This window comes from Numenius arquata, chromosome 13, assembly GCF_964106895.1.
Source record: "Numenius arquata chromosome 13, bNumArq3.hap1.1, whole genome shotgun sequence".
NCBI lineage: Eukaryota > Metazoa > Chordata > Aves > Charadriiformes > Scolopacidae > Numenius > Numenius arquata.
The window spans coordinates 20,286,396-20,310,947 of NC_133588.1; the positions used below are offsets into that span (position 1 = coordinate 20,286,396).

Sequence of the window (24,552 nt, forward strand, 5' to 3'; positions counted from 1 at the left end):
CATCTGTGCCAAATGTGAAGCTACTTGTGTATAGCCGTCTAGTCTTCTGGCTCCTCCACGATCTCAAGATTTGTAACCTCTGGCCTTCCAGTCTATATTCTCTCTGCTAAAAGCTTCCTGTGTTTTCTGGTAAAACGTGACAAGCCCATCTGACATGGACCATGCTCTCCTCCAGCCAGAGAACAATGACTCCAAACTCTGTTGTTCTCTGCTGCTGCTCTGGTCATGACATGAGCATTTTTGGGCCTTTCTGTGGGAATCCCGCAAGGATTCAGGGAATACTTTTTCCGCCTTGAGTGGGTTGCTAAGAATAACTTCTGGGAGGAGGGAGTGATACCACACACCTGCCCAGTGTTTTAGATGGTGCTTGCTTAGTTCTCTGGAAGAAGGATGAGTGAATGGATGTAAAACCTGCCAGTTTCTTCTTCCTGTCACCTTTCCCCCAGCTCTTTCCTTCACAGATGTTTTTTAAACCTCTCACTATTAAGAGTATCTGATTTCTTGTCTCTGATCTATATAAGAAATGATTTGCTGACTCTGAGCTTTCTCTTACAGCAAATGCTGTGAGAGCTCCTGGATTTCTTGTTTTCCCATGACAGTTGCCAGACAGAAATCTTACCAAAAATCCCTCCTTAAACAGTTACATAGCAAGAGATCCGATTTCTTTATGCATTAAGAAAAGAGGCCCCTACACGCATATAAAAGATGACACTATAGCCTTTCTCTTGTTCTTTAAGAGAAGTAAGTGGGCAAGGAAATATTTTGCCATCTTGTGCTTCATAGTGTTCATTTCTGCTCATCAAGTTGTTGATTAGTTGTCACTCTCTGAGCATCCTGCTGTAATAGGGAATTTTCCTCTATTTCCTGGCAGAGAGGACAGAGCTGTAATGTTGTTGCAGCCCTCCCACTGCCATGGAGCAGGCCACAGGGAAATGGGAAGAGCACTTCTCTTTCTGCTGGCTGAATGGGAATGTGGTCCTCTCCTCCTTGGTCTCATCCAGCTGCAGAGCTGTGTCGCCGCCCCACAGGTTTCCCAGCCCTGTGCAGAAGTGTTGGGCTGCTGTGGAGCGGCCAGAATATTCCTGCTTATGTTATCCGCTGTAGGGAACGCCATGTGCATTTACATAATAAGCATTGCCAAGGCAGTGCCTAATAATTTATTTTTAAATGAAATTACTTTAGAAGAAACCTTGCCCATTTGTTATTCCCTTGCCCTTTATTATTATGTAGGTCTCCTAGCTCCCTCTCAAGACATAAGGGAATTAAGAATCAAAGCTTGCCATTTTCCTAAGCAGCACATCTTGACCTGGGTTGTACGCTGGTCTCTTATGAAATAAATAATTTCTTATATTGATCTGCATTTGAACAAACAGGTGGGTTTTTTTATTTCTGGTGGTTCAAGTAAACTTCTGTGTAAGTTTTCCTGCAATCAGATTCTCCCCATGATTTAATTTTTAAATACTTATGTTTGGCTTGGAATCATGGTCCCATTAATCTTTCCTCTCCCAGCGTGGTGTTAATACTGATAGCGGAAATGTCTCCAAAGAAGCTTCATTTGAGGGGATCAGCCAGTAAGTGACAAAGCTTTTTTTATACATTAATTGTTGCATGATTATGTTTAATTCCTTTTATATTTCACATTAAATGATGCTTTTTTTTTTTTAATGACAGGATGTTGAATGGCAGATCAAATGTATCGGTATTTCTTTGGAAAGAAAATGTTTGACATATTTCTAATGACTTGAAATATAATGGTGGGGTTTTTTGAAATCTCTTTTGCATCTAAGGTCATCCAGTGGTTCTCTTTCTCTGTGTTTGCTTTAAGTATCTAAAACCGAACAGACCCATCCCCTTACCCCCATATCCCCTTTTGGGATTGGAATATTTGGTTTTCAGATATCAGAAAAAGGAATCTTTAAGAGTAGCCTTTTCTGTTAGTGACTTCCTTGTGCGGTGTCGAGGTGGGTGTGAGGAATTCTGGTATGCACAACCTTCTAACAAGATGTCGCATTACAGGTATAACAGAAAAGATCCCCTTTCTGCTGGATGGGAGCTTTTAGTGTCACTTGATGTTGTCTTTTTATGAAATTTGGCTGCTAGTGGGGTGAAAATGTCCTCCTGCAGTATTTTGAAAAGGCAATAAATAAAAATACATCACAGCCTGCTCTGGGATGTGAGGACGATGGCCTCAATTTTGAATGAAATACAACTGTCTATTCTGTTATGATATCCTCAAATGAGATCATTTTCCATTTTAGCTGAAGTGTATGGCAAAAGAGAAACAAAGCCTCCCATTAAAAAGCCTGTTAAAATAAACACTCATGCTGAGATGTTGAGTAAATGGCCTTTTTTTTTTATGATCCTTGACTCCCAGTCACCCCGCTGTATTTTTCTCCAACCACCTCTGTCGACAGCATAATAATTATGTGCTGATGATTGTAATGTGCAGGTTTTGCTGCAGGTCTGGGCACTCACTTCTGTGGTCCGAGAGCATGCTTTCTGCTGGGATCATCTTTTCTCTGTGTCATGTGAGCCAAAATCTGGAGTCTGATTCCGTAATTACTTTGTTTTCCCCTCTACAACCTAAATGGAAACTTAATGGTTCAGTCAGGGATATTGGGAACCAAGGTAGCAGACCTTCAGACATCTTTTGCTGCCCAGTGAGTTAAATATAAACTATCCCAGAATACAAGGAAGCTATTTTTAATGAGTATTTGGTGTCCTCTCTGCTGTTACAGCAGTGTGATGATGGGTTGCTTTGACCAAGTAGATGCTCCGTGACCTTACGCTCTCTGGGTACAGGTGGGCTCCAAAGTCCGTATGGAGGCACACCTCCAGTTTTATCTGAGACACCTCCGCATGAAACATAAACAGTTATTAACTCCAGCAGTAATTTGTATGGGAATGATGTACAAAGGCCTGTTTGAAGTACCAAAAAGCCCTTTTTTTCCCCTGAATTTTGCTAAACACTAGAGTTTAATTAGAAACGCATTCTATTACTAGTCAACATGAAGGTAGGAAGCCACTCCATTCAGCACTTGATTTGAGATTTTAATAGTGTGTCTCCTGCAACACTTAAAGGGATTGATGGTATTTTATCGCTGGCTTCTGGGTTTTTGGTAAACATGCTGTCGGTGCTCAGGGAGGGAGCTTCCCCCTTCCTCAGGGGCCGTTTCCAGCTGATACGTCTCCTTTGAGACCCGGGATGGCTCATCCCTCTCCACCCGAGGCACCAAGCTGTTGCTCGTGCTGCCTTGGACAGCCCTGGTTGGTGTCTCCAGCCCTCCTGCTGTCTTGCTCCCCCACCTCTCCTCTATCAAATGTCGCCTTTATAGAAACATATATTTCCAATGGATTGATTTCTTCCCAGAGGACTAAAACCGTGGAGTTTGTACCAAGCAATGTCTTCCTTCAGACCGCCCCCATCCTGCCTGCTCAGGCCTGCGCTGTGTCGGCTGCCTCTGTCCTCTGCTCACCCGGCTCTGTCCTCCCGGTGACGCTGTACTTTATCCTGCCCTCCCGGTGATGCTGGATTTATCCTGCCCTCCCAGTGACGCTGTATTTTATTCCTGGGTTGTTCTTTGTTCCTGTTTTCTGGCTACCTGGCCAAGATGTATTTGCTCGAGGGCCCTGTTGTGTTCTTCCTGCTCCCATTTATCTTTTTTCTCCTAGGCTGACTGTGCCCCGGTGCGGATCCCTTGTGGTTTTTTTGCGATGGATAATAATAGAAATAATGTATCATTTCCTGAAAAAGCTGAATCTTGCTCTCTTTGCAGGCCTTTCATCAGCTCCTGTCAGAAGCTGCCTTTTTCTTGCCCTAATGATGTTGCTCCCCTGCTTTACTTTTTGAACCTTTTGAACGTCTCCTGGAAGATAATTACCTCAAGTATTTGATTAATTTTTCCACTGTAATAAATAGTCATTTGAGACAAAATGACTATTGTGGTCATGCATTATTTCTACGCTCACCCTGAGGATCACCCCTAGGTTATTTTTATCCTGCAGCAATGATCAAACTTGGTTTTATGCTGATGATGAAGCCCACAATTAGCGAATCATGTCATTGTTTCCATCAGTTCAGGTGTGGCTCTCCCGCACAGCCAAGTGTGTTGTGCTAAAACAGCTTGTGTATTGCTGGGGGCTGTAGGGAGGGAGTGGGGAGCCCCCCCCTCTTCACTGGAGGGACCAGAGTAGGACTTGGGGGACCTGGGTCCTTCACTGGTGCTGTTCCCAGGGATGCCCCTCACACCAGCTGTGTCCAGCTGTTCCGCAGCCTGCAGCAGGGACTGGCTCTCCTGCGCCTTGGAGCCTGAAGTGTGGAAAGCAGGATTCTGAAGTAGCTCTAGTGCCTTATTTTCTGGAAAGATGTATTTCTGATTGCTAATAAAGGCTAGTTCTGGTTGGGTTTTTTTCTAATTCATGGACCCATTTTTCAGACTGGAAAATGTGTGGGAATTTTTAAAATCTAATCATATAGTGATTATGTGGCACTTGTAAAAATGCTTTGAGCTGCTGTGATTCACCATACAGAAAATGGATTTGGAACCTGTATGTAATGTGCCACGTACTTTAAAACACCGTTGAATAAATCTTTGCTGGCTGCGCTGGGGCTTGTTTTAATCCTCAGCATTGATTGCTGTAAGCAGCAGGCAGTTGAAGCACTTGTACCTAATGTTTAAAGTTTGTCGGCGAGTTCCTCTGCCTCAGGACTGCCCTTCTGGGTACGGCAGTGACGACCACGGCAATGGGCCCTCCCCGGTTGCAGCCTGGTCAGTCCTTAGGGGAGAGGCTTCCCCGTGTTGAAGAAGAGCAGAAAGTTCTAATGTCGGGTATGAACATGTTTTAGATTTTTATCACATACACATATACACACAAAGCTTATTCCTTAACTGACAAAAAAGTTTCTCATTATACTGTGTTATTAAATAGGAGGTGTAGATTTCTAGGTTTTTTTAAACTAATGAAATCGTCTTGCATGTTAAAGGACAACTGAGTATGAAATCAGTTTGGACATGCCTTTCAGTGCAGTATTTCTTAGTTCTGTGTTGATTAAATGGGAACATTAACATGTTACAGATTGCAACTGTAGCAAAATATCAATTTATTTGCTTCTTCCAGACTACATATCTCATCATCTAAGTATTGTCAATTTGCAGATTGCAGGGAAATGTAGAATTGGGTTGCTCTATGTGATCCTCTTAACGCTAGGGCAGCGCGGGGTTTTTAAGAGTAAGTTGTTTATTGTCTGGCAGGATAAAATCTTTGCTGGATGGACAAGGTGGGGTTATTTTATGTAGGACTTTGTGCACAAATTATTTGTTTTGAACAGTGTTTATATTCTCCTGTTAGTGATAGCATGCTCTTCCCCTTGAGCTTGTTATTTAACCAGTAACTTTGGGGTTGTGGTTCCCTCAGCTGCGTTGTTGGTAATCAAGTGAAGCACAGTTTGAGTTGTTAGCATCACAAGTCCAGCAGTCGCAGACAGGTGGCCCTGTGGCCACTCACCCAGGACCTGCTGCCCTCAGGAGCAGGGGTGAGACAGTTCAGTTCTTAATCACTGACTTCCGTGAAAAGCTACGTAGAGTAGATCAGATTTTCTCCCAAATCCGAGCTGATGCCGTGTCCTGGAGGTCTAAGGTCTTGTTTTAGGCTTGACATTATATTGGAAAGTCAGGTGGAAGATAAAACTGTGTTCTGCTGATGACCTCCTGCCTGTTCTCTACCTCCCAGCACCACCTTGTTTTAATCCTGCTGCCTTTCTGTGAGCTTAATTAGCTCCCCCAATTGACAGCTACGCCAATTTTAAGGAGCTGCCACACAGGAGGTGGTCCCAGCCCGTAAGTAAAACTCGCCTTTCTGACAGCACAGAGACAGTTCAAGCTGAGCCCTTAGGGCCGGGATAGGTGAAAACCAGGGACTGCACAGAGATGGTACATCTCCCAGATGAAATTTCTTTTCTAAAAGTGCATTGTTTGAACTATTATAAGCCCATGCTGCTGTACAGTTCCTGGGTGCCTCCCCCCTTTTTTTTCCTAGGCAGGTGCTCAGGTGAGATGCAGTTTTCTGTTGTCAGATTCATGGTTTCACTCTTTGGCTCGTTTGATTTGCTTTTGGTTTCATCCATTCGTGCTTGTGGTTAAAGTGTGCCTGTCGGGGGCTTGGCGGAAGAGATGTGGATTTTCAGTCTTAATTCAGCTGCCTCCTGTACTTGCCCTTCCTCGCACTTCATTTTCTTTTCTTACTTCCTGATAACCCTAGTTCATACCTGTCCTATTTGCCGAGCTGTGTGGGAGCTGTGGGCAGTGCTGCAGTGTCCCCTTACCCTCGCAGACATTGATGTGTCTTCCCTCTGATGGGCTGATGACAATTAGTGAGAGTCCCCGTGTCTGTCCTTACAGCCGCAGCTCCATTCCCCTGAGCCTCGCTCCCTGTGGGGGAGGCACATCAGGGGGATGTGTTCCAGCCAAACAGGGAGCACAGGATCTTGCGTTTTCAGAATTTTTATGGATTGATTTTACTAGATTGTTCATGTATTTTCTTCTGTATAAATCTGTGTTTAACTGGCTCTTCGTTCCAGAATTATCTGCATTGGCCTACATAGGTAATAGGTGTTGGGATGGTGAGGATTAAATTGAAAAAGTGCCCTTTTAATCTGGTTTTACAAGATATTCTTGTTTCCAAGTATCAACTTTATTTTGCAATTATGCAGTATTCTGTGACTTGTGGGTTTTTGTATTGTTGATTTTCCAGTGGTTTCTAATTAATACCCATAATACTGAATACCATGCGGTTTGTCCTTGTTGAATGTTGTGTTGTTTTCTATCTTGGGGTTGGGACACAAAGCTATTAACCTTCACCTTGTTAGGATTTTATAAGTTTATGAGCATATGTTCTTGAAAAAAGAGAAGCATGGGTTTTTTTCCTGCTATCTGAGGATGCAGGAAGACCCTGGTACAATCACAAGTGAGTTCCAAATAATTTTTTTAATTGGATTTGTGCTTTAGTTCATCCCTTCTGAGGTATAAAGAATGGTTAATAACCTGGAATAGATTTAATTTTTCCTTCAAAAAATGTGCGAAAATTAATTGTTGCCTTACGACATTCTTCTGAAGATCTGTTGGGAGCCTTGGAGCATTTTAATTCTCCTAAATGTCCTAACTGAAGAGCCAGCAGTCCTGAGTCAGACAAAAATATCTTTGATGCAGAACACTCCTTAGGCATTTAAATTGTAAGCAAAAAAACCCTTGAACAATGCTTGAAAATCCATTTATGTTCCACTTAATTACTCAGCTCCTGACTCTATTGCCCACCGCAGTGTTATTGTTTAGAGCGCCTCAGAATAGTTCCAAGGATACAGGAATTGCTGCTGTAGAAGTGTTTGAGGCCAGGGAGATGGAGGCTTTGGCTTTGCCTCTTCTCTAGATGGGAAAAGACAAGGAGCAGTTGTTTCACTTTTCACAGGCCTCCGAGCCAGCCTGTTTATCACACACCACCTTCTGTGCACGCACAAATCAGGGGGTGTAAAACGAAATTAGCAATTCCCTGTGTTTAATTTAATTGAGGGGTGTTTGAGGAGCAAAGTTAAAATCACAGAAGAGTTCTGGTTGGAAGGGGCCTCTGGAGGTCGGTCTGGTCCAACCCACGCCCAGAGCAGTGAACTGATAACGTTTTATCTTTGTCAAAACAAGTTTTTTAAATATATCCTGATCGTGCTGTTACTCTGATCTCTGCACAGGGTTAAAATTATGCGTCTGATTTGGTTGCATGTATTTCAAAATGACATACCTGCACAGCTGAGCGGAGCGTGGGCATTCTCTCCCTGGGACCCACACTGTCTACACTGAATTCCAGCGCAGTGTTTGCCTTCGCAGGTTTTCACATCCTCAGAGGAAAAAAAAAAAAAAAAAGTACATAAGCAGTCTCTGCTGGTGTGTGTTTGGCTGTTCTTTAACATTTGTATTTTGGGGTTTTTTTTGTAGATTTAATGTGAACAACAAAATCCTTCATCCTGAAATTGCAGAATGGTGAGTAGCATAAAATCTTTCTCTTTGAGTAGTGTTGAAGGTCTTTCTATTCTGTACCGTTGCTTCAGAGATTCCCTCTGCAGAAGCTTCCTAGCTTATTAGATAAGTTTTAATTTTACGCTGATTTCGTGTTGTGGGGTGGAAGTAACGTACAAAAGTAAAACCAGGGCTAGGTAAGTAAAGTCAAGAGTTTCTGTAACGTTTCTTAAGCCTTATGCCTGGATATGCATTTTTATAGAATGTGTTTGGAGTGCAGTTACATTTGTGTAAATGTGAATTTGTATGAGTAGGAAAAGAACTGAGGATAATTCATATTCTAGCAACGAAAATCAAAGGTAGATGAAAACTGTGTCTGAACAGGTAATATTTAATAAGGTGTTATTACTTCTCTAGGATTTATTTTAACAGTATTAATTTTGTTGAATTATTATTCATGTAGCTACACTTCGTAATTCTAGGGGACTTGTGCTGTAGCCTCTCCAGAACAGGCGGGATGAGAGCAGGACTGTGTGTGGTAGCACCTTACAGAGCTGCTGCATTTCCCCAGTCCTCCTCTTCAGAAGCGTCAGAGTTGCCGACTTCAACTCAGGATTGCTCCAGAACCAGGGCTCTCCAGCTCTCCATTTAGGAAGTACACTGAGGAAATACCATAGTGGATTTTTGTTAATGAACTAGGTTTTTTATCTAAGCTCTAGAAATGAGGAGGCAAATCCTTAGTTAAGACAGGTAAGCTCAGAATCTTAAAATGCAAAGAGGTGAGTGTGCACTGCCTGCCCCTGCGGTAGCTGATGGCATTACGTGCTGCTGCACGTCGTTCCTTGTAGCGGTTGTTACTGGCACCAGTGCTGAGAACGACCTGCTGCTGTCTTCATCTACATCTAGTTGCCAGCTGGGAAGCCAGGGAGATGTTTTTTGAACATCAGTGTGATTTCAGAACATGTAGAATTTTAACAGGTCACGATTCTGTTGTTACAACCGTTTGTTGTTGCTCAGCGTGACGTGAAGTTGTGAAAGGGCAGTGGGAACCAGGGAAGCTTTGCTGGGACACTTTTGTGTCACTGAGACAGATGGACCTGGAGATGTAGAGTAGTGGGGCTCAAGGCTTGCAGATCCTGCTGAGGAGTGCGGGGGAATGGGAGTGCTTTGGAACACACAAAATTGCCCAGGGTACCGATTTTTAACTCTTGCCTGTTCTGTCCTGCTAGAATTCGGACCCTTCCTTTTCCAAAACAAAGCAGTTATCCGATAGAACTGATTTCCAAATTTAAGAGTTGGTCAGCCTTTAAGGTGCAGAGTCCTGACAAACGTAGACACAACATGAGTTCAGAAACTGATGTGTAGGGATGTACAAATTAAACACTATTAAGAAAACTTGGTAAAGGAGTTTAGCAAAACCTGCTGCCTTTTAGAAGTCCCATTAGTGTTCAGTGAGTCAAGCTCCTGCCATGGCAGACATTGCTAGGGAAGACCTAGAAATGTTCACAGATGCTGTGAGCCCCCTCATGCCGGGTTGCATTGCTTACAAAAATAACAGAAAGGGTTAAGTCAAGTTAGAAGCTTTTGAAACAGTCTCATTTCCCTGCAGAGCGGGTGCTGCTCAGCTCCAGTTGGTTGGTTTGTGCTGGGGTTTTGGTGTTTAAAACCCTGGGAACTGTCAGCCTCTGAGATGTGGGTATCACTAGCCCAGCGGCCGGAGGAGGATTCCCTCCACCTGGCTTTCAAGGAAAGGGATTTCTAAGAGAAGTCAAAGCTCTGATTTGCATTCAGAAGTGTTTTAAAAGGTTTTATCGAGTTTGGTGGCTTTCATTTTATGTCAGAAGCATGTTAAAGACCATTGTTAGGGTTTGAGTGGCTGGTGACATCAATAATGAATGACAGGTGATGTGTATTACAGCTTCCTACAGTCATTTCCTTGGAATGTTGAGTTATTGCACAAGAAACTTCCTTTGGAAAGCAGTAACAATTTTAGAATTAAGAAAATTTTTCGTTTAGGAAGGTGAATTTTTGGGGGGGTTATATTCCAGGGTAGGAAGTGGCTGAATTTGATCAGCACGCTTGCATGGATGCGTATCGCTTCAAATTCAGCAGACTCGGAACTGCTGTGTTTTACAAGACCCTGGTCAGGAAGGCTCGGCTCTGCGCCGTGCCGTGCTGTCAGAGCTGCCAGCCGGAGTTGGAGGGACTGAGATTTCTGAACCGGCCGGGAGAACCGTGGGCTACGAAAAGCAGCTCTAGTATTATACAGCCTTCTCAGAAAATGCAGAGAAAAGGTGTCAATACAGACAAGGGGCGAAACGTTGAGATTAAGGATCTGTGGCCTCCCTTTCTTACTCATCCCTTTTCAAGATCTCAAAGTTTTCTGACTTGCTATGAAACTGAAGCATAAAACAGAGAAAAATTTGACCTTAGACTGGATTGCAGCAGTTTGCAGATGGGTGTTTCCACTTTTTTCTTTTTTTTCTTTTTCCCCTCCAAATTGAGTTAACATGTTTTCAAAGGCATTTAAACACTTTCATTTTAAATTTCAGGACACTCATTTCAATTTTGATACTGAATCTATACGCTAAGTGTCTGTTTCACTGTTTTGAAAAGAAAATGTCATCTAACAGAAGACAAACTCCAAACTTGTCCAAGTTATCTCCCTAGTAATCTGAAGGAAAAAAAAAAAGAAAGAATTAAAAATTATAGGTCAATCCTGACAGAAGGAAACTTGTGCTTCTGTTGGAACTTGGTGGCACTGAGTGGCTTCCCTGCTCATCTGAGAGCTGTGGTACCTGCTGAATCTGCACATTTTGCAGTTGTGTTAGCTGGAGGCTGGGAATGATTTGTTCCTATTAAAATATTAATGAACGTATGCAGAGTGTGTAACTCGTCCAACAGCTGTTTTTAATAGAACGTTGTCATTCACATTCGTGAGCAAAGGTGGGACAATCTTCCTGGCCTCATCTGGGAAGCAGGGGGAAAACATCATGAGAACTGGAGCACTCATCACACAAGATTGCTCTGCAGTGCTGACTAACCACGGTGCTTGACCGGCAATGCTTTATGCCATCAAACCAGTGCGAAGGTGGTGAAATACAGACCCTTCTGCTGCCCAGATGTGCCGGTGGGAGCTTCATGGGCAGCCCGGCAGCCCAGGGACCTGCTCGTTCCCATGCCCAGTGGAGGGTGAGGCTGATGGTGTTCCCTGCGCAGTTGTGCATCCTCCCTCTCCTCCCCGCTGACGGCTGGGGAGGGGGGTTTGTCGGTCTCAGAATGACTAAACATTTTCTGTGAGATGTTTCAGTGGTTGACCTTGTGTAAATGGAGGTGATGTGTTGCATAAAAAGTCTGTCTGAGGCTGAGTATGAATTTATATATATGCAGAAAGGTACCTGAGGAGTTACAATCTAAAATAAATACCTTGACCCTGAAGCCTTCTGACCTAGTCAAGTAAAATAGTTCTAATACTGTTTGCGCTTGCCGTTGAGCAGTCACTCACTTGTATTACTGGCAGATCCCAATGAAGAGATTAGACAACTGAATTATGAAACAACCTATTTTTCAGGCAGATCAGAGATATGTACCGTATATTGAAAGTAATATAAAGGCACATCAAACAAGTATTAAATTATCCTGCTAGCACATGCAGTCTTCTGAAGAACAGGATTAAAAAAAAATAAATCTGTAAGCCTTTGCTCCCTCATTCTAGCATGAATATATTTGAGCTGCTGTTCTGTATGTCTTGGCTGAGAGGCAGGAGCAGAAGTTTGTTTCCTCGCCCATGGTGAGCAGATTACACCATCCCAGCGTAATTTTTTCACCTCGGTATGCATTTTAAAGCCTTGTACTTCTCATTCTCAATGTGCAGGATGACTATTTTGTGTCATATTCTAAGATAGCAACTAAGAATGTCAGTCCGTTCCCCTCCGCTCTGCTCCTGTTTGTAAGAGCACAGTGACTGATGTTGGTGTTTTCACAAAGTCAGAGCGTTTTACTCTGGGCAGAGCAGTGGTGTTGGGAGCGATGCCACTGGGGCTGTGGGAAATGCTCTGATGGCTGGGAAACCTGCTTCTGGGTCATTAAAACTAACTACAGGAGCAGAAATACAGTGAGTAGTTCTCTACAGCCGTGTGAGTAAGAGCATGTTACAATAAAAACGGGGTGTCTTGGTGGCTGTTTCAAAATATAACAGTTATGGTACTTTGTCACTGCTGCAAACTCTAGAGTGGAGCTGGAAAATACAATTTAAATATCTCCACGCGATTCAGTAGATGTAATTTTGTTCTTTGTGTACAGTAAGTGTGTTCTTCACGGCTGCCTTTGAGATAGGCATGAGAAGTATTAGGGAATCAGTGTGTGCAGCAGTGGAAAGAGTAGCTGGTTTTCAATAGAAGGTATGGAACTATCTCTGCTTCCCTGTTCACGTCACACTAAATAGCTGCTGTTATTTGAAATACATGGTAGAAAGCACTGTAAGTAGAGGAGAGTTTAATGGTAGGTTTTTGAGATGAGCTCAGAACAGAGGGCTCATAAGCAGACACAGATTCAGTATCTCGTCAGGCATGGAGAACAGGATGGGGTTGGGGGGGTTGTTTGGTTTGGTTTTTTTCCCTCCAGAAGCATGTGAAATGGACATTGTGGCTGTAATTACTGCTGCTCTGGTTTCTGAATTTCATGTTTTGGGTTTTTTAATACCAAACAGAAATAGCACTTTTTCATACCCCCTTCCCCCTTGCCTTTTGAGGTATTGTAAATAGGTGGGAGTTGGGATTGTGCTGAGTAGAAATTCTGGAGCTCTGGGAATTTCATTATGTAAACTAGTTTCAAATTGTGCTTAAAAAGTAAATCGAGTGTGCTTGTAGAAATTTTCCGTTTGAAGTAGTGTTTGAGCCATGGCAAATGCAGAAATACATTGCTTTTGTTCTAATGTATTGCAAAACGAGTTGAAAAAATGTTGTTTGGACCCCTTGTTTATTAGTATTAAAATCCTGCAGCGGATGTTTGCGGTGCCTGTGGCTTCCCTGCGTAAGGTGGTTGTGCTAATGGGGCATCAACACCAGCAAAGCTCTGCTGTCAGGAGTACTGTAATAGCTCTTCTCTCTTGAGGTGTGCTTGATCTAATTTTATCAGAGGTGATGCATACTACTTTCAGGGGGTTTTATTTTGTATGCCTAAGCTGTGAAACTGCAACCTAACCTGACATCTGTTCTACTTTTCTTTAAGTCGCGTGATTAAGACAGACATGGAGTTGGAAGTTCTGCGCTACACCAATAAAATCTCCAGTGAAGCTCATAAAGAGGTAATGGATCCTTTACTGTTAATAATTTTTTGCTCTTAGTGTAGCAGTGGTGCTCAGAAAATGTTCCCAGCAACCCTGAATTGCTTAGTAATAAAATAATGGAAAGGCTGGATAGAAATAAGAGGATAATATCTCTCCTATTACCGCCCAGTAATATCCCTTGCATTGTCCTTGAACTCACCGGTGCGTTTGTGATGTGTGAGAAGTGGAGTGTGGTTTGGGTGAGAGCTGGAGCCTCCGCAGAAGGTGACCTGCCTGCACCCTGTCTGTCCAGCGACACAAATACCCCTGGGGGGCTGGAGAAAGGAGAGAGCAAGAAGGTTATTCTTCTGGCCCAGGTCAGCGTGTGCAGCTCTGAAAAGCTTCACCAGCAGGTTCCTCTCTCCAGATCCTTATCACATCTGAGGGGGTTTCTTCTGTAGAGAGATTTCTTCTGTAGCCTAGAACTTGTGTAATACAGAAACAGGCAAAGATATGAAACTGGTGCACATTCTTCACAAAGCTGAGAACAAAAATCAGACTTTTGGGTTGTAAACCACTGTTAACTCTGGTAGTTTTCTGTTGACTCAGATTGCAAAGTATAAAAGAGAGTCTCCCTTTGTAGTAATTCCAGTTCACAGGTTTGTTTTGCTGCTGTGTCATAAAAGTCAAACAAGAGGACTTGCTGCCAAGTTCACCAGAGCTTTCCAAATTAATCATTGGTATTTTGATGAGCTGCACTTCATTAGGATATAGTAGTTTGGCAATTAAATGTGCTTTATTGCTGGAGACTGCAGGCATTTATAAAGATTAAAATGAGTTTGGTTTCTAATGTAGTTTTAAAATGCATCTTCTGATGTAAATTTAAATGAAGTGCAGATGATATTTTTGTAATATAGGTTCCTCTGGAGATAGTCTAAGTCATAAATTTATAAATGTGAGATTCCCTCCTGCTACAAATGTCCCATGTTAATATGTATCTTACAGGTAATGAAGGCGGTAAAGGCAGGTATGAAAGAATACGAGATGGAGAGGTAAGAGTTCCTTCAATAATTGTAGTAACAAGGAGAAAGTCTCTCTGTAGCAGTGGGAGAAGCAGTAGCTGAGGCATTGCTCCAGTTGAAAGGAGAGCTCGTTGCTCTTTGAAGGCTGTTGGGGGCGTTATTTTGGGGTGGAACGTCACCAGTTTCAAACGTGTATTTGGTGACGGTTGATTATTTTTTGGTGATGGTTTAGTGTATCTTAATGCTCTTTCTGGAAGTTTAGTAATTCACAGCCAGCCAGTGAAATGGCGTTTCTGGACAAACGTTGCCCTTGTGCTTGTGGTGCTGAGCAGCCTGCGCGTGGGAGTGTGTGAGAGCCTCACCAAAGGCTCTGCTCAGCTGCGTCCTGCCTGCCGTTGCCAGGCACATATAGGAAGGGTTGGCTGCTCCTGACTGATACTGGAGTGATGTGTCTAGATAAAAGGAAAACATTCCCTCCTCTTCCAAATCAATATTTACATTAGATCAGCAGCAGCCTGTCTTACAAAGCACAGTTTTGATCACTAAGTCCATTTATTTTTAGCTCACATACAGTGTTTTCAATTTTCCACGTATTTGCATAATGAAGAACTAGAAAATAGCCGCCGTATCTCAGTTACTGTTTTTCCTTGACAGTAATTTTTCCATCGTTAGTAAGCAGGCTAATTCAGCACCCAGTGAAGGGAAAATAAAGTGACATCAGGATTTCAAGGTAGCTCAAAAAGCAAATAATGCCCTCAGAACATATGCAATATGGAAAAACTAATGTTACATCTAAGCAGTTTAAATTTCTACAGACCCCATGGGCCTCTAATTTGACTGTGCGTCAAATTGCAGTTACACATACCAGCAGGTAACAGGAAAAAAAAAATGTTGCATACATTTTCCCATTAACTTTATTAATGAACCTTGTGTTTGTGTTCACTTTCCTCGCTGGCCGTGCTGTATTTGCTGATAGTGAAATTTTGGCTCTGGAAGTCAGTAGTAATCAAAAATTCCCATAGAGCAGAGTTTGTTCTCGAGTGCTTTAAATGTCAGGATCCTGGCAGTTTGGTTTAAATGTCACGCAACAAATACATATATATGCACTCCTCTGGGAGTCTCTGGGGTATATTGCATTTCCACTCCAGCACGTTCACTCTCCTCTGACTAGCTTCTTCCAAACACACCAACCTTTTGAAATTATTATTTGTGTCTTTCAATTAAAAAAATAAATAAATTAGGCAACTGTCTATGAAACCTATTTAAAATTGCCTTATGTTCTTCCATATGTCTTGATAGATTACACTTCTTGAAGGAGTTTGAGGTCATTTCACTAATGAAAGAGGTCTTGGCAGGATACCTCTGAGGTGTCTGCCTTGGGGACTATAATTAGAACTTCCCTTTATGGTGCTGGTGGAATCATCCCTGCTCCGGTTTCTGTTCCATTATTGCTTAGGGAAAAAGGGTCCCTACATTTACAATTTACATTTAAAAATGTAAACCTCTCATTTCCACACCTCTCTGGCAAGAAATGTGTGGTTGAAATGTTTCCAAATGAAGTTAGAAAATAATCAAGGAAATCTCCACTCTGTATGCAGATAAACCCATTAATGTGTTCTAACAAGGGAACTTTCAAAGACCTAAAAATAGGTAACATCCAAACACAGACAATTGTCATTGAAATAGTAAAGTATTTTTAAATTATTTTTTTTTTTTGGTCAGCCGCCTAGAGAGCTTGCATGGGCAGCTTTGGTATATCTGGAATCTAAGGGCACAGAGAACCAAAATTCTTAGTCTGTAGAGGTCTATCAAAAGTATTCATGCTTGTATTTAAGAGAGCAATTAAAAATTGATGAAGTTTTTCATGTTCTGATGTCTCTAGAGCCTCCCCTCCCTTTGCGAGAGCTTTCTGGATGGCGCGGTGCTCTTCCCCAGCTGCACTGGCTCTTCCCACTGGTGGCTGGGAACCTGTGCGTTTTTGCAATGAACATAGGTATCTCTTGAAGTATCACCAATAGCCCCCCTTCCTATGGCTTTACCTCGTTCTTTGCATGTGTGGGTTTGGGTACGAAGCTGCTCTGACCCTGCCTGCCAGGAGGAATAATGCCAGAGATCTCAAAAGCAATTAGAATTTTCCATGACTCCGTGTAGGACCTGAGCGTTGCCTTTCCCCGATGGTTCGGTTCAGCCGCCTCCCGGCAACGGCAAGTCATTTCGCTTCTGCTGTATCACACAGCCAGAACAGGGTAAAATTCTCCAGGAAATGCGTCTAGGAGTCAGCAATGTACAGAGACAGTTGTATTTCTAGGGTTCGGATTATTCTATGAGAAGTAGTTTGAAGGAAATTAAGTAAATGTTGGTGAAATCTGTAGATAAGATACTATCTTTTGTTTTGAGGGTTTAGAGCCAGCTTCGGCAATGTGCTGGAAGTATTCTTTACAATTAAGGTCCACTGGTGAATTATTTTGCATTACTAATGCGTTAATGCTGAGATGTGTAAAAATATTAAAGCATTTAACTGCAAGTCCAATCAGCCCTGACTTCTTTTTTTTTTTTGGTTTGAAGTTATTTAACTTTAATATGTGGTGGGTTGACTTTAAGGAGACAGCCAAGGCAATTATCTACAAACAGTAATTCACAGCATGTGTAATTGCACATAAAGTCATTTCGGGAGGTCAGATTCTGGATTTTCTCTGAAGTAGTTTGTTTACTATTTGTGCTTATCTCATGTTTAATTAATCTTTAATTAAAGGCTTTTGATTATGAAACTGTTCTGTAGTGAATATATTGTTAAAATACAGCAAAATGATAAAAGAAATCTCTTCAGCTCAAGAAATGTGTGAAAAGCTAAGTTGTCTTAAGTGTGTATATATGGACAAAAATCTTTTGTGTATATATCTATATATATTCATACAGACTGAAAGAACTAATTGGGACCTACAGTCGTCTGCTCCAGGGTCTCTAGTGATCTGGAGATCCCTTCTCCAGGGCTGCTTATTCATCTGCTTGGTACAGAGAAATGAACCTTCTCTACATTTTCTCATTTGTTCCCTTTTTTATTGGAGACAGCAGTTTTCAGATGGGGCTTGGCTGCCTGGAATTGTCGATTGATTGGGGAATGATGTGCAAATGTATGGTCCAGCCATAGCAAAGCCACAGCAGAGCTTTGGACCCGTAGCTGTTGGGGGCTTTTATCCTCCTCTTAATAGCGCGAAGGCCCCGTGCCAGGAGCGTGTGGGCAGCGCTGAGCTTGTTAATGACGATGATGATGATGTTGTCATTGCCGTGGTGACACTGGGCAGCACCCAGCCTGGCCGAACTGCTCCTCCCTTTGTCCAAGACCTCCCTGGAGGATTCACCATGTCCAAACCCCCTGCAGATGCTGAGCAGAGGAGCACCCTGGAACCACCGTGCAAATAGCTATGGTTCCAGCACCTCAGGCTGTGGTCCTGCAGGGTGGGCTCCTGCGAAACGAGGGAGGGGGAACTTGGGGCTCATTCATGTCCCAGCCAGGTCAGGAGCTCGCTTCCCAGCTGTACTGGCCTGATGCCCCCTCTGTATACAGCACAGTGAGTCTTCTAGGTCGGTACAGCCATACAAATACTTGTGGTGGTTTTGTAGTAGTTCATGCTAAACTGCAACTCCACTCTGCTGTAACAGCAACAATTTAAAGAACAAAACAGCAAGAAGGCAGCTGCAGAGGTTTTTCCTTCTTGGTTTACAACGCTCACAGACTATTTTTACACCTTGCCTCTCTTCCCAGCCAAGGCTGATACGAGTTCTTTATCCCCATTCTTTTTAGTGCCGTCCCCGGTTCCAAAGCAGAGCTTGGGCTCTGGGGTGAGTTGCTGTCATATCTGTCAATGTTCCATTTCCCTATCTGTGCGAGTCGCAGAGTGCTCGCGTGGATTATGGCTCTCATCTTTCATTTATCTCTCTTTCCTCTGCTCCAGAGGAACAAACTGAAAATAAAACATACATGTTACTTCACTAGAAAAGAGCAAATAGCCAGAATAATTTTCTTTTTCTTTGGGTATTTCCTTTTAGTGAAATGCTGATTATTTTAGCTACTTAGGACTTGCCGCTTACCATCTCGTGATAGATTTTGCTCTTTGAATGTTCTTGAGGAAGTCACTGACTTCTGCAATCTTTAAAAATATATCTGATTTTTTTTCATCATCCAGTTTTCGTGTTTAGACTTTCAGCTCAAGCGTAGCCTTAGTAAGTCCTTCGCATAAGTGTGTGTGTATGGTAAACAAGAATGCCCGTTGCAGCTGCCAGAAATACCCGGGGGAATTCTTCACGGTTGCTTTATGACATGGGAACAGCGTTGAATTGTGCCATGACCCTCACTGGTATTTGTGTATAGGATTTATTTTTCTCAAAGAGGAGACCGGCACTCCATTAATCTCAGGCAGCGTGTCAGTTGGCTCAGTTACTGAAATGTGATTTTTCTTTTCCTTTATTTTTTTTTTTGAACAGTTGGTAGCGTTGTGTAGCCTGAAAATGGCCTGACAGCCCTGTGCCCAAAGCTGCCTCGCAACTGGAGGTGATGGGGGTTTAAATGTGGGTTACTGCTGTCAGCAGGCTGGGTTTAAAACTTGAAAATACGTGAAAAACACCTGAAAGAGGAGGAAGGCGGCCTTTTTTAAATGTTCCAGTATCTCTCCAGTGACCTCTCAGCATTTCCCTTTGCAAGAGGTCCCGTGGCAAGCTCTACGTCCTCTCTTCCAGCAGAGGACAGCTTGGTTCACCTCCTGGACGGCACTGTAATTAGCCCTTTGTGTCGAAGAGTGCTGTTTAATTGCACAGCGCTCTTTTGTGACTTGTGATTGAAGTTCCACGTAATTGGGTTTTACATTCTACAAAACAATGGTGGAATTGGACCGAGTGAGAACTTTGAAAGTAAATACTCTCTGAGCCCCCAGGTGCCCAGACTGGTATTGGACGGTGGTTCCCTTCAGGACGGACGTGCCGTGCGTGTGTGCAGACCGGGGCTTGCTTCCGTAGCGAGGTGTAACCCAGCTTCAGATGCTGCCTCATTGGGTGTCCTTACAGGGTTGTTAACTTGCTTAGTGCTGGGATAATTTGTAATTACCTTTTTATTATCTTCTTGGAAATCAAGAGGTAGTCGCAATTTTTATTTAAATTTTGAATCAGAGTGAAAATTACCGGCAATATTAATTTCTGTGGGTGCTTCGGAGAGTGACTATTATTTATATTAAAGAAAGAGCAAGCTTTCTTCTCAAATTAGCAATGATCTCAGTTTTTACTGGATCTAGTATGGCATTGAGATAGGGAACTAATTAGCATTACTAATGACAAGCTAAGATTGGAGATATGTGAAATGGAACTCATAAAAGACAGCAGGCTGAACTGATTATTATTTGCTGTGGATTTTGTTCATGCTTGTTCAGACAAGTCAAAAGTAAAGATTGTACCATATGTGCGGCTTTATCTGCAGTGGGAGCTTTAGTTCAATCATTTTTGCTAATTACTGTCAGAGCAGAGAGATCAGAATTTTGTGTTTGGCCTTCATCTTTTGATAACCAGAACCGCTCCGTGATCGTGCTCAGAGACCAGCAGCTCAGCGTGAAGGCAGTGGGTGGAATTCCAAGACTGTCGTTAATAACGTGGTGTCTCACACTGACCTTCTGAACATCAAAACTGCTTTACGCAGATGAAAAGCAAACGAGCAGATTCTGTCCCTCACTGCTGGCCTGTCCCCTGCATTAAATTCTTTTCCAAATTGGTTCTTAGAGCATCCCCATCACTGTATAGAGTGCAAGTGCTGCCTCCCAGCAGCGTTTCTAGCATCTGTCCTGATGGCTCTTTGTGGTGCTTGCTTGATTTTTGTTTGTTTTTTTGTTGTTGCATCATCTCTCTGGGGGAAGAACTGTGCAGAACTCTCTACTATTTTGGCAGGTGGTAGGTTTATTAGTGTAGCCGTTGTCAGCAGTATTGAAGAACACAAGGCCAGGATTGTAATTACAGGGTGATACGTGATGGCCTTTTCAGTTTGGTTCTCTGTGCAGGTGGGCTTGGTCTCATTGGCAGAATGTTGCGTTGCTCTCAAGTGGTGGGGTTTTTTTGACCTGAGTGTTTGGTCGTGGGATTGAATGGCCAGGCAGAAGTGATGGAAAATGAACTCTAAATGAAACTTAGGACTGGGGAGGAACCTGGATCATGTTAGACAGCAGAGGTGATGTTTCTGCTGGAAGCAATTTGCCCCTGTTGAGAACCCCTCAAAACCCAACCCCTCAAAACCCAACATTATTTCTGGGTTGCTTGGATTGTGCCTTCAACAGCTCTTCCCGAGTAGATCAGACTGAGCCTTGAGGCAGTCTGGGGAGGCCGGGGAGACGGAGAGCTTTGCTGATGACTGCCTCTGTGTCTCACCATTCATCTACTGAAACCTGTATATGTAAAAGAACTGGTGAGGTGGGGAGCCTTCAGATATCACATAAGTTAATCCGTGAGTGTAAGGTACGGTTGCCATCACTTCTCACTCAGTACTACCCTCTTGTGAAATGTCATATCTGTTAGAAATACTGGACTGGATTTCTGCTGCTTGCTTCTTTCAGACTGAACCTGCCATGTCCTCTTGGTCAGCACCGACTGCCGGAGGCGGGCAGGCATTCTTATGTCTCTGGTTAGCAGACAATTTGTAAAAATCGGGTGAAGTTTTTTGGGTACAGGGTGTACCTATAAGTTGTAAACGTGAGGATGGTGTGAAGATTAGGATGCTAGATGTGATTTATTAGTAGTCTTTTGCCTGTCTAATCTGCGGATTTGCTCTGTAACAGAAGGTTTGACACTGGGGGTAATACATTAGCTTGGGTCAGCTCTCCAGGAGAAATTTTTTTCTTCATTGTGTGTTGCAAGGAGAGTAGGATAGAACCTTGGAGCCAGATTTGGCATCTTTGGGAGGATCGCTGAACTGCTGCTGTCTGGGCCCCAAGTGCAGTTTAGGATAAGCACTAAGAATTAATCCGTTCTTTATTTCATCCCATCAGTCTGTGTTAACCTCTCATTTCCACTGCTGGGGTTTGGTGTTTCTGCGCTTCTCTTCAGCCACTCAGGTGCGGGAAAACAGCCGGAGCTGTGGGAAGGGAGCAGGGCTGGCAGGGACAGTGTGTGGATGCTGGAGGGCAGGGAATGGACCAGCGGGACCCTCTGAATAGGGTACGGCCCGTTTGCCAGTGAGCCTGGGGACGTGCGGATTGTGTGACCTGCCTGCAGAGCACCTGCGTGTCCTTTGTTTGGCCCCTGCACGGGGAGAGGGCTGTGGGAACGTTCCCAGGGGCTGGAGAAGGTGTCATGGGGTAGACTCAATCGCAAAGTGTGCCCGCATCTTCCTGAGCCTCATGGAGTCCTGCTGCTTCCCTTCCCAGAAAAATTCTGACTTCTGCAGCCGACTAAATCTGGTTCAGACGTTGTCATCACAAATTGTGTCTTATCATCTTTTGTTATCCTTCAGGTAGTAGATTTATGTATCCCATATGACAAATTGCTGCATTATTCTCTGAGAATACTTCAAGTAGTCGAAAAACCATTGAGGGCAAATTAAGCTCTGTATTGGGACCCCAACCTTCTAACCCGCTTGCTCTGTGTTGTTGAACAGGAGTTCAAACTTCAAATATTCAATTTGAGACTGAAAGGAAGATTACGAAGCGTTGGTGATTGTGTTGGCTTTCTGTGTCAGTGAATAGCACTTGTGTGTCATGTGCTATGTGGGTGGCTGTGTATTTGCTAAGAAGCATAACTGAAGATGAAAGTTTAATTATTTCTTCAAGGCAAATCCTCTCTCCCATGGACTTAAACTTGCATAAGAAAAATGAAAATTCATAAGGAGTGTAAAAATTGGCTAAAATTAAAAACCATTTATTTTTACCCTATTTATTCTTCTGAATAATAAAACTTCCCCATGGGTTTTTGGAACATATGTGGAATAATTGCACTGTAGAAGTGGTGCTTTAGTTCAGCTTCTAGAGCTAGGGCAAACATTGTGATTATGCTGCAAGCTTAAGTCTAGGTTTTATAGAAAATCTCATTCAAGGCTCTGTTGCCATCAAGTGCAAAAAACTGTGACCCAAGGATTGGTCCCTGTGGGAGCAATTATTCTTTGCAGAGATTTTTTCCAGCACTGAATATTATAAATGTCAGAAAAAAGTTTAACCCTCGGTACCTCTAAAAGAATGTTTCCATACCTGCTGGCAAGAATATAAATTTTTTGCTTGTATTTGCCAGCATTTTATGTTTAAGCCAGAATTATTTTTTTTTGCAGAACTCGTCTTTATAAACAACTCAAAAGTAACACTGCTGTCCTTTAGTTCCGCGCTGCGTGCCTTGGCAAAGGCCAACCAGGGGCTGATGCTGCTCAGCGGGAGCTGCTCCCGGTGGGATTCTCACACGGTGGGTGCAGTGTGAGCCGGTGATTAAAACCTCTTGTCCACGGCGGCAGAGGGGGAGGATGGAGTGAGTGTGGGGTTGCCTAGGAACACGGGTTTCCATCTGATATTCCATATGCGTGCGTGAGATGGTTTGTGAGCCAGAGGAACACGTTCCTCTCCAGCCACGGCTCCACGGAAGGCAGCGGGTACCAGCTGGGGTGAAATCCCAGGAGCCGCTGCTTGCCTTCGGGGGAATCTGCTTCCCTTGGAAGAGATGCAATGTGTGCGTTTTCACGTCCTTAATTCTGCCGTGTGTTTGAGTCATACTAATCAAAGTATGTGCATTATTCCTAGCAGAAATTAAAATAATATTTGTCTATTACTTAAAGTAGCAGATGCAAACCCAGCAGGTTTCCTTCCCCACCCCTCTCTGTTTTCTCACACATCTTCGGTGCTGAGCACAGGTTGGTCATTAACCGTGATCAAGCTGTGATGGAATGGATAGAACTTGGACTGTGTGTTCAAAGGCTTCTGCAAAGTGCAGGGAGTCAGGGGGTGTGCAGAGGGATGTTACCTTACCTGTCGCTGAAGTTCAGGTCTGAGGTGGCCAGGAGCACCCTTCACTCACCATCACACTGCTCTGAGGCATAAAGACAAATTGATCCTAAATGTTCCAACCCCAGGGTAGGAAGGGCCACCTTCATTTGTACTTCTTTTTTTTCAGTTGGTGGTTGGTGATTTGTATTTATTACATCATTTGGTGCTTTTCTAAATTGAAAATATTGATGATACTCAAAATAGTCTCAGGCAACGTTAAGCGAAGAGCTTCTGGTTTTGAGAAACAAGGAGAGGACCTTGCAAGTAAACCATGGATGTTTTTCCTGTTGGGCTCATGCTAATGGATGCTGTCAGTTGTGTGGGCAGACACAAGTGGTGTCTTTTACCTATTGTCTAGAACTTCCAGTGAAATTTGTCAATGTTTTTCTGAGGAGAGTTATGTTAGGTTTTGGTTCAGTCATGCTCAGCATGCATAATTGTATGAAGAAGTAATTTTAAAAGATCTTGTGAGGCCTTTCGGCAGTTCAGAAGTTTATTCCAAAGTACGTGACAAACATCTAAGAGTTTATCCCACAATCTTGTGGGGAAACACACAGCCCTGAGACTGTGCACCATGTTGTGGAGCTCGGGGGAGACAGTTGGTTCTTACCTGGAGGAGGTCCATCACGGCCGGCAGAGACGAGAACTTGGCTTAAAGGTTTTGCTTTCGTTAGAAAGAGCTGGAGTGAAGGACTGAGCACTGTTCCTGCTGAAGGATGGGGAAGGTGGATTGTTTGAGCAGGGCCCTCCGGCAGCACTGGAAAGGAGAGACTTGGTCTTTCCTGGTATTTCAGAGATAAAGAAACACCAGAGAGGGGAACTTTCCCTGCCATCTCTCATACATCAGGAAGAAATTCAGAAGCTGATAGGGATGAGCAGGAAGCATATGTCTTTTTATGTATATTTCCTTGCCGGGAGAGAACTTTTACAGTGGCAACAGTAATTTTAAATCTTTGTTTTCTGGGGGGAAAAAACAGACAAAAGCATTACTTCCTTTATTTTTCAGATGGAGCATAGGCGATCACAGCTGGGCACATTGGTCTACACCAATAGACCAGGCACTCCATTTTCTTTAACTCTGAGTCACTCCTTGCTGGTTTTACATGTATGTTTCTTTTTTTCAACCTGAGCAAGTATTTTGAATCCATGAATCCTTTATCTCGGTGGCTCTCTTTAGAACTGGCGGCAGGTGGAAATTCATCAAGGTGCTGAGAAGGGGTCTGGGAGCGCGGGGTCTCAGCTGCTGTGACAGGGAGTGCGCCCGTGGGCATTGT

At 43.3% G+C, this 24,552-nt stretch overlaps 1 protein-coding gene across 3 annotated transcripts in view; it reads left to right on the forward strand.

Moving 5' to 3' along the window:
- PEPD (peptidase D) overlaps positions 1-24,552 on the forward strand; it is a 111,783-nt gene that overhangs the window by 23,766 nt on the left and 63,465 nt on the right. For 2 of the 3 annotated variants that reach the window (XM_074157927.1, XM_074157929.1), the window contains 4 exons: positions 1,510-1,571; positions 7,980-8,024; positions 13,230-13,305; positions 14,272-14,318. In XM_074157927.1, coding sequence (XP_074014028.1) covers positions 1,510-1,571; positions 7,980-8,024; positions 13,230-13,305; positions 14,272-14,318 — 230 coding nt within the window. The remainder of the gene's footprint in view (positions 1-1,509; positions 1,572-7,979; positions 8,025-13,229; positions 13,306-14,271; positions 14,319-24,552) is intronic. The other variant, XM_074157928.1, reaches the window with a different exon arrangement.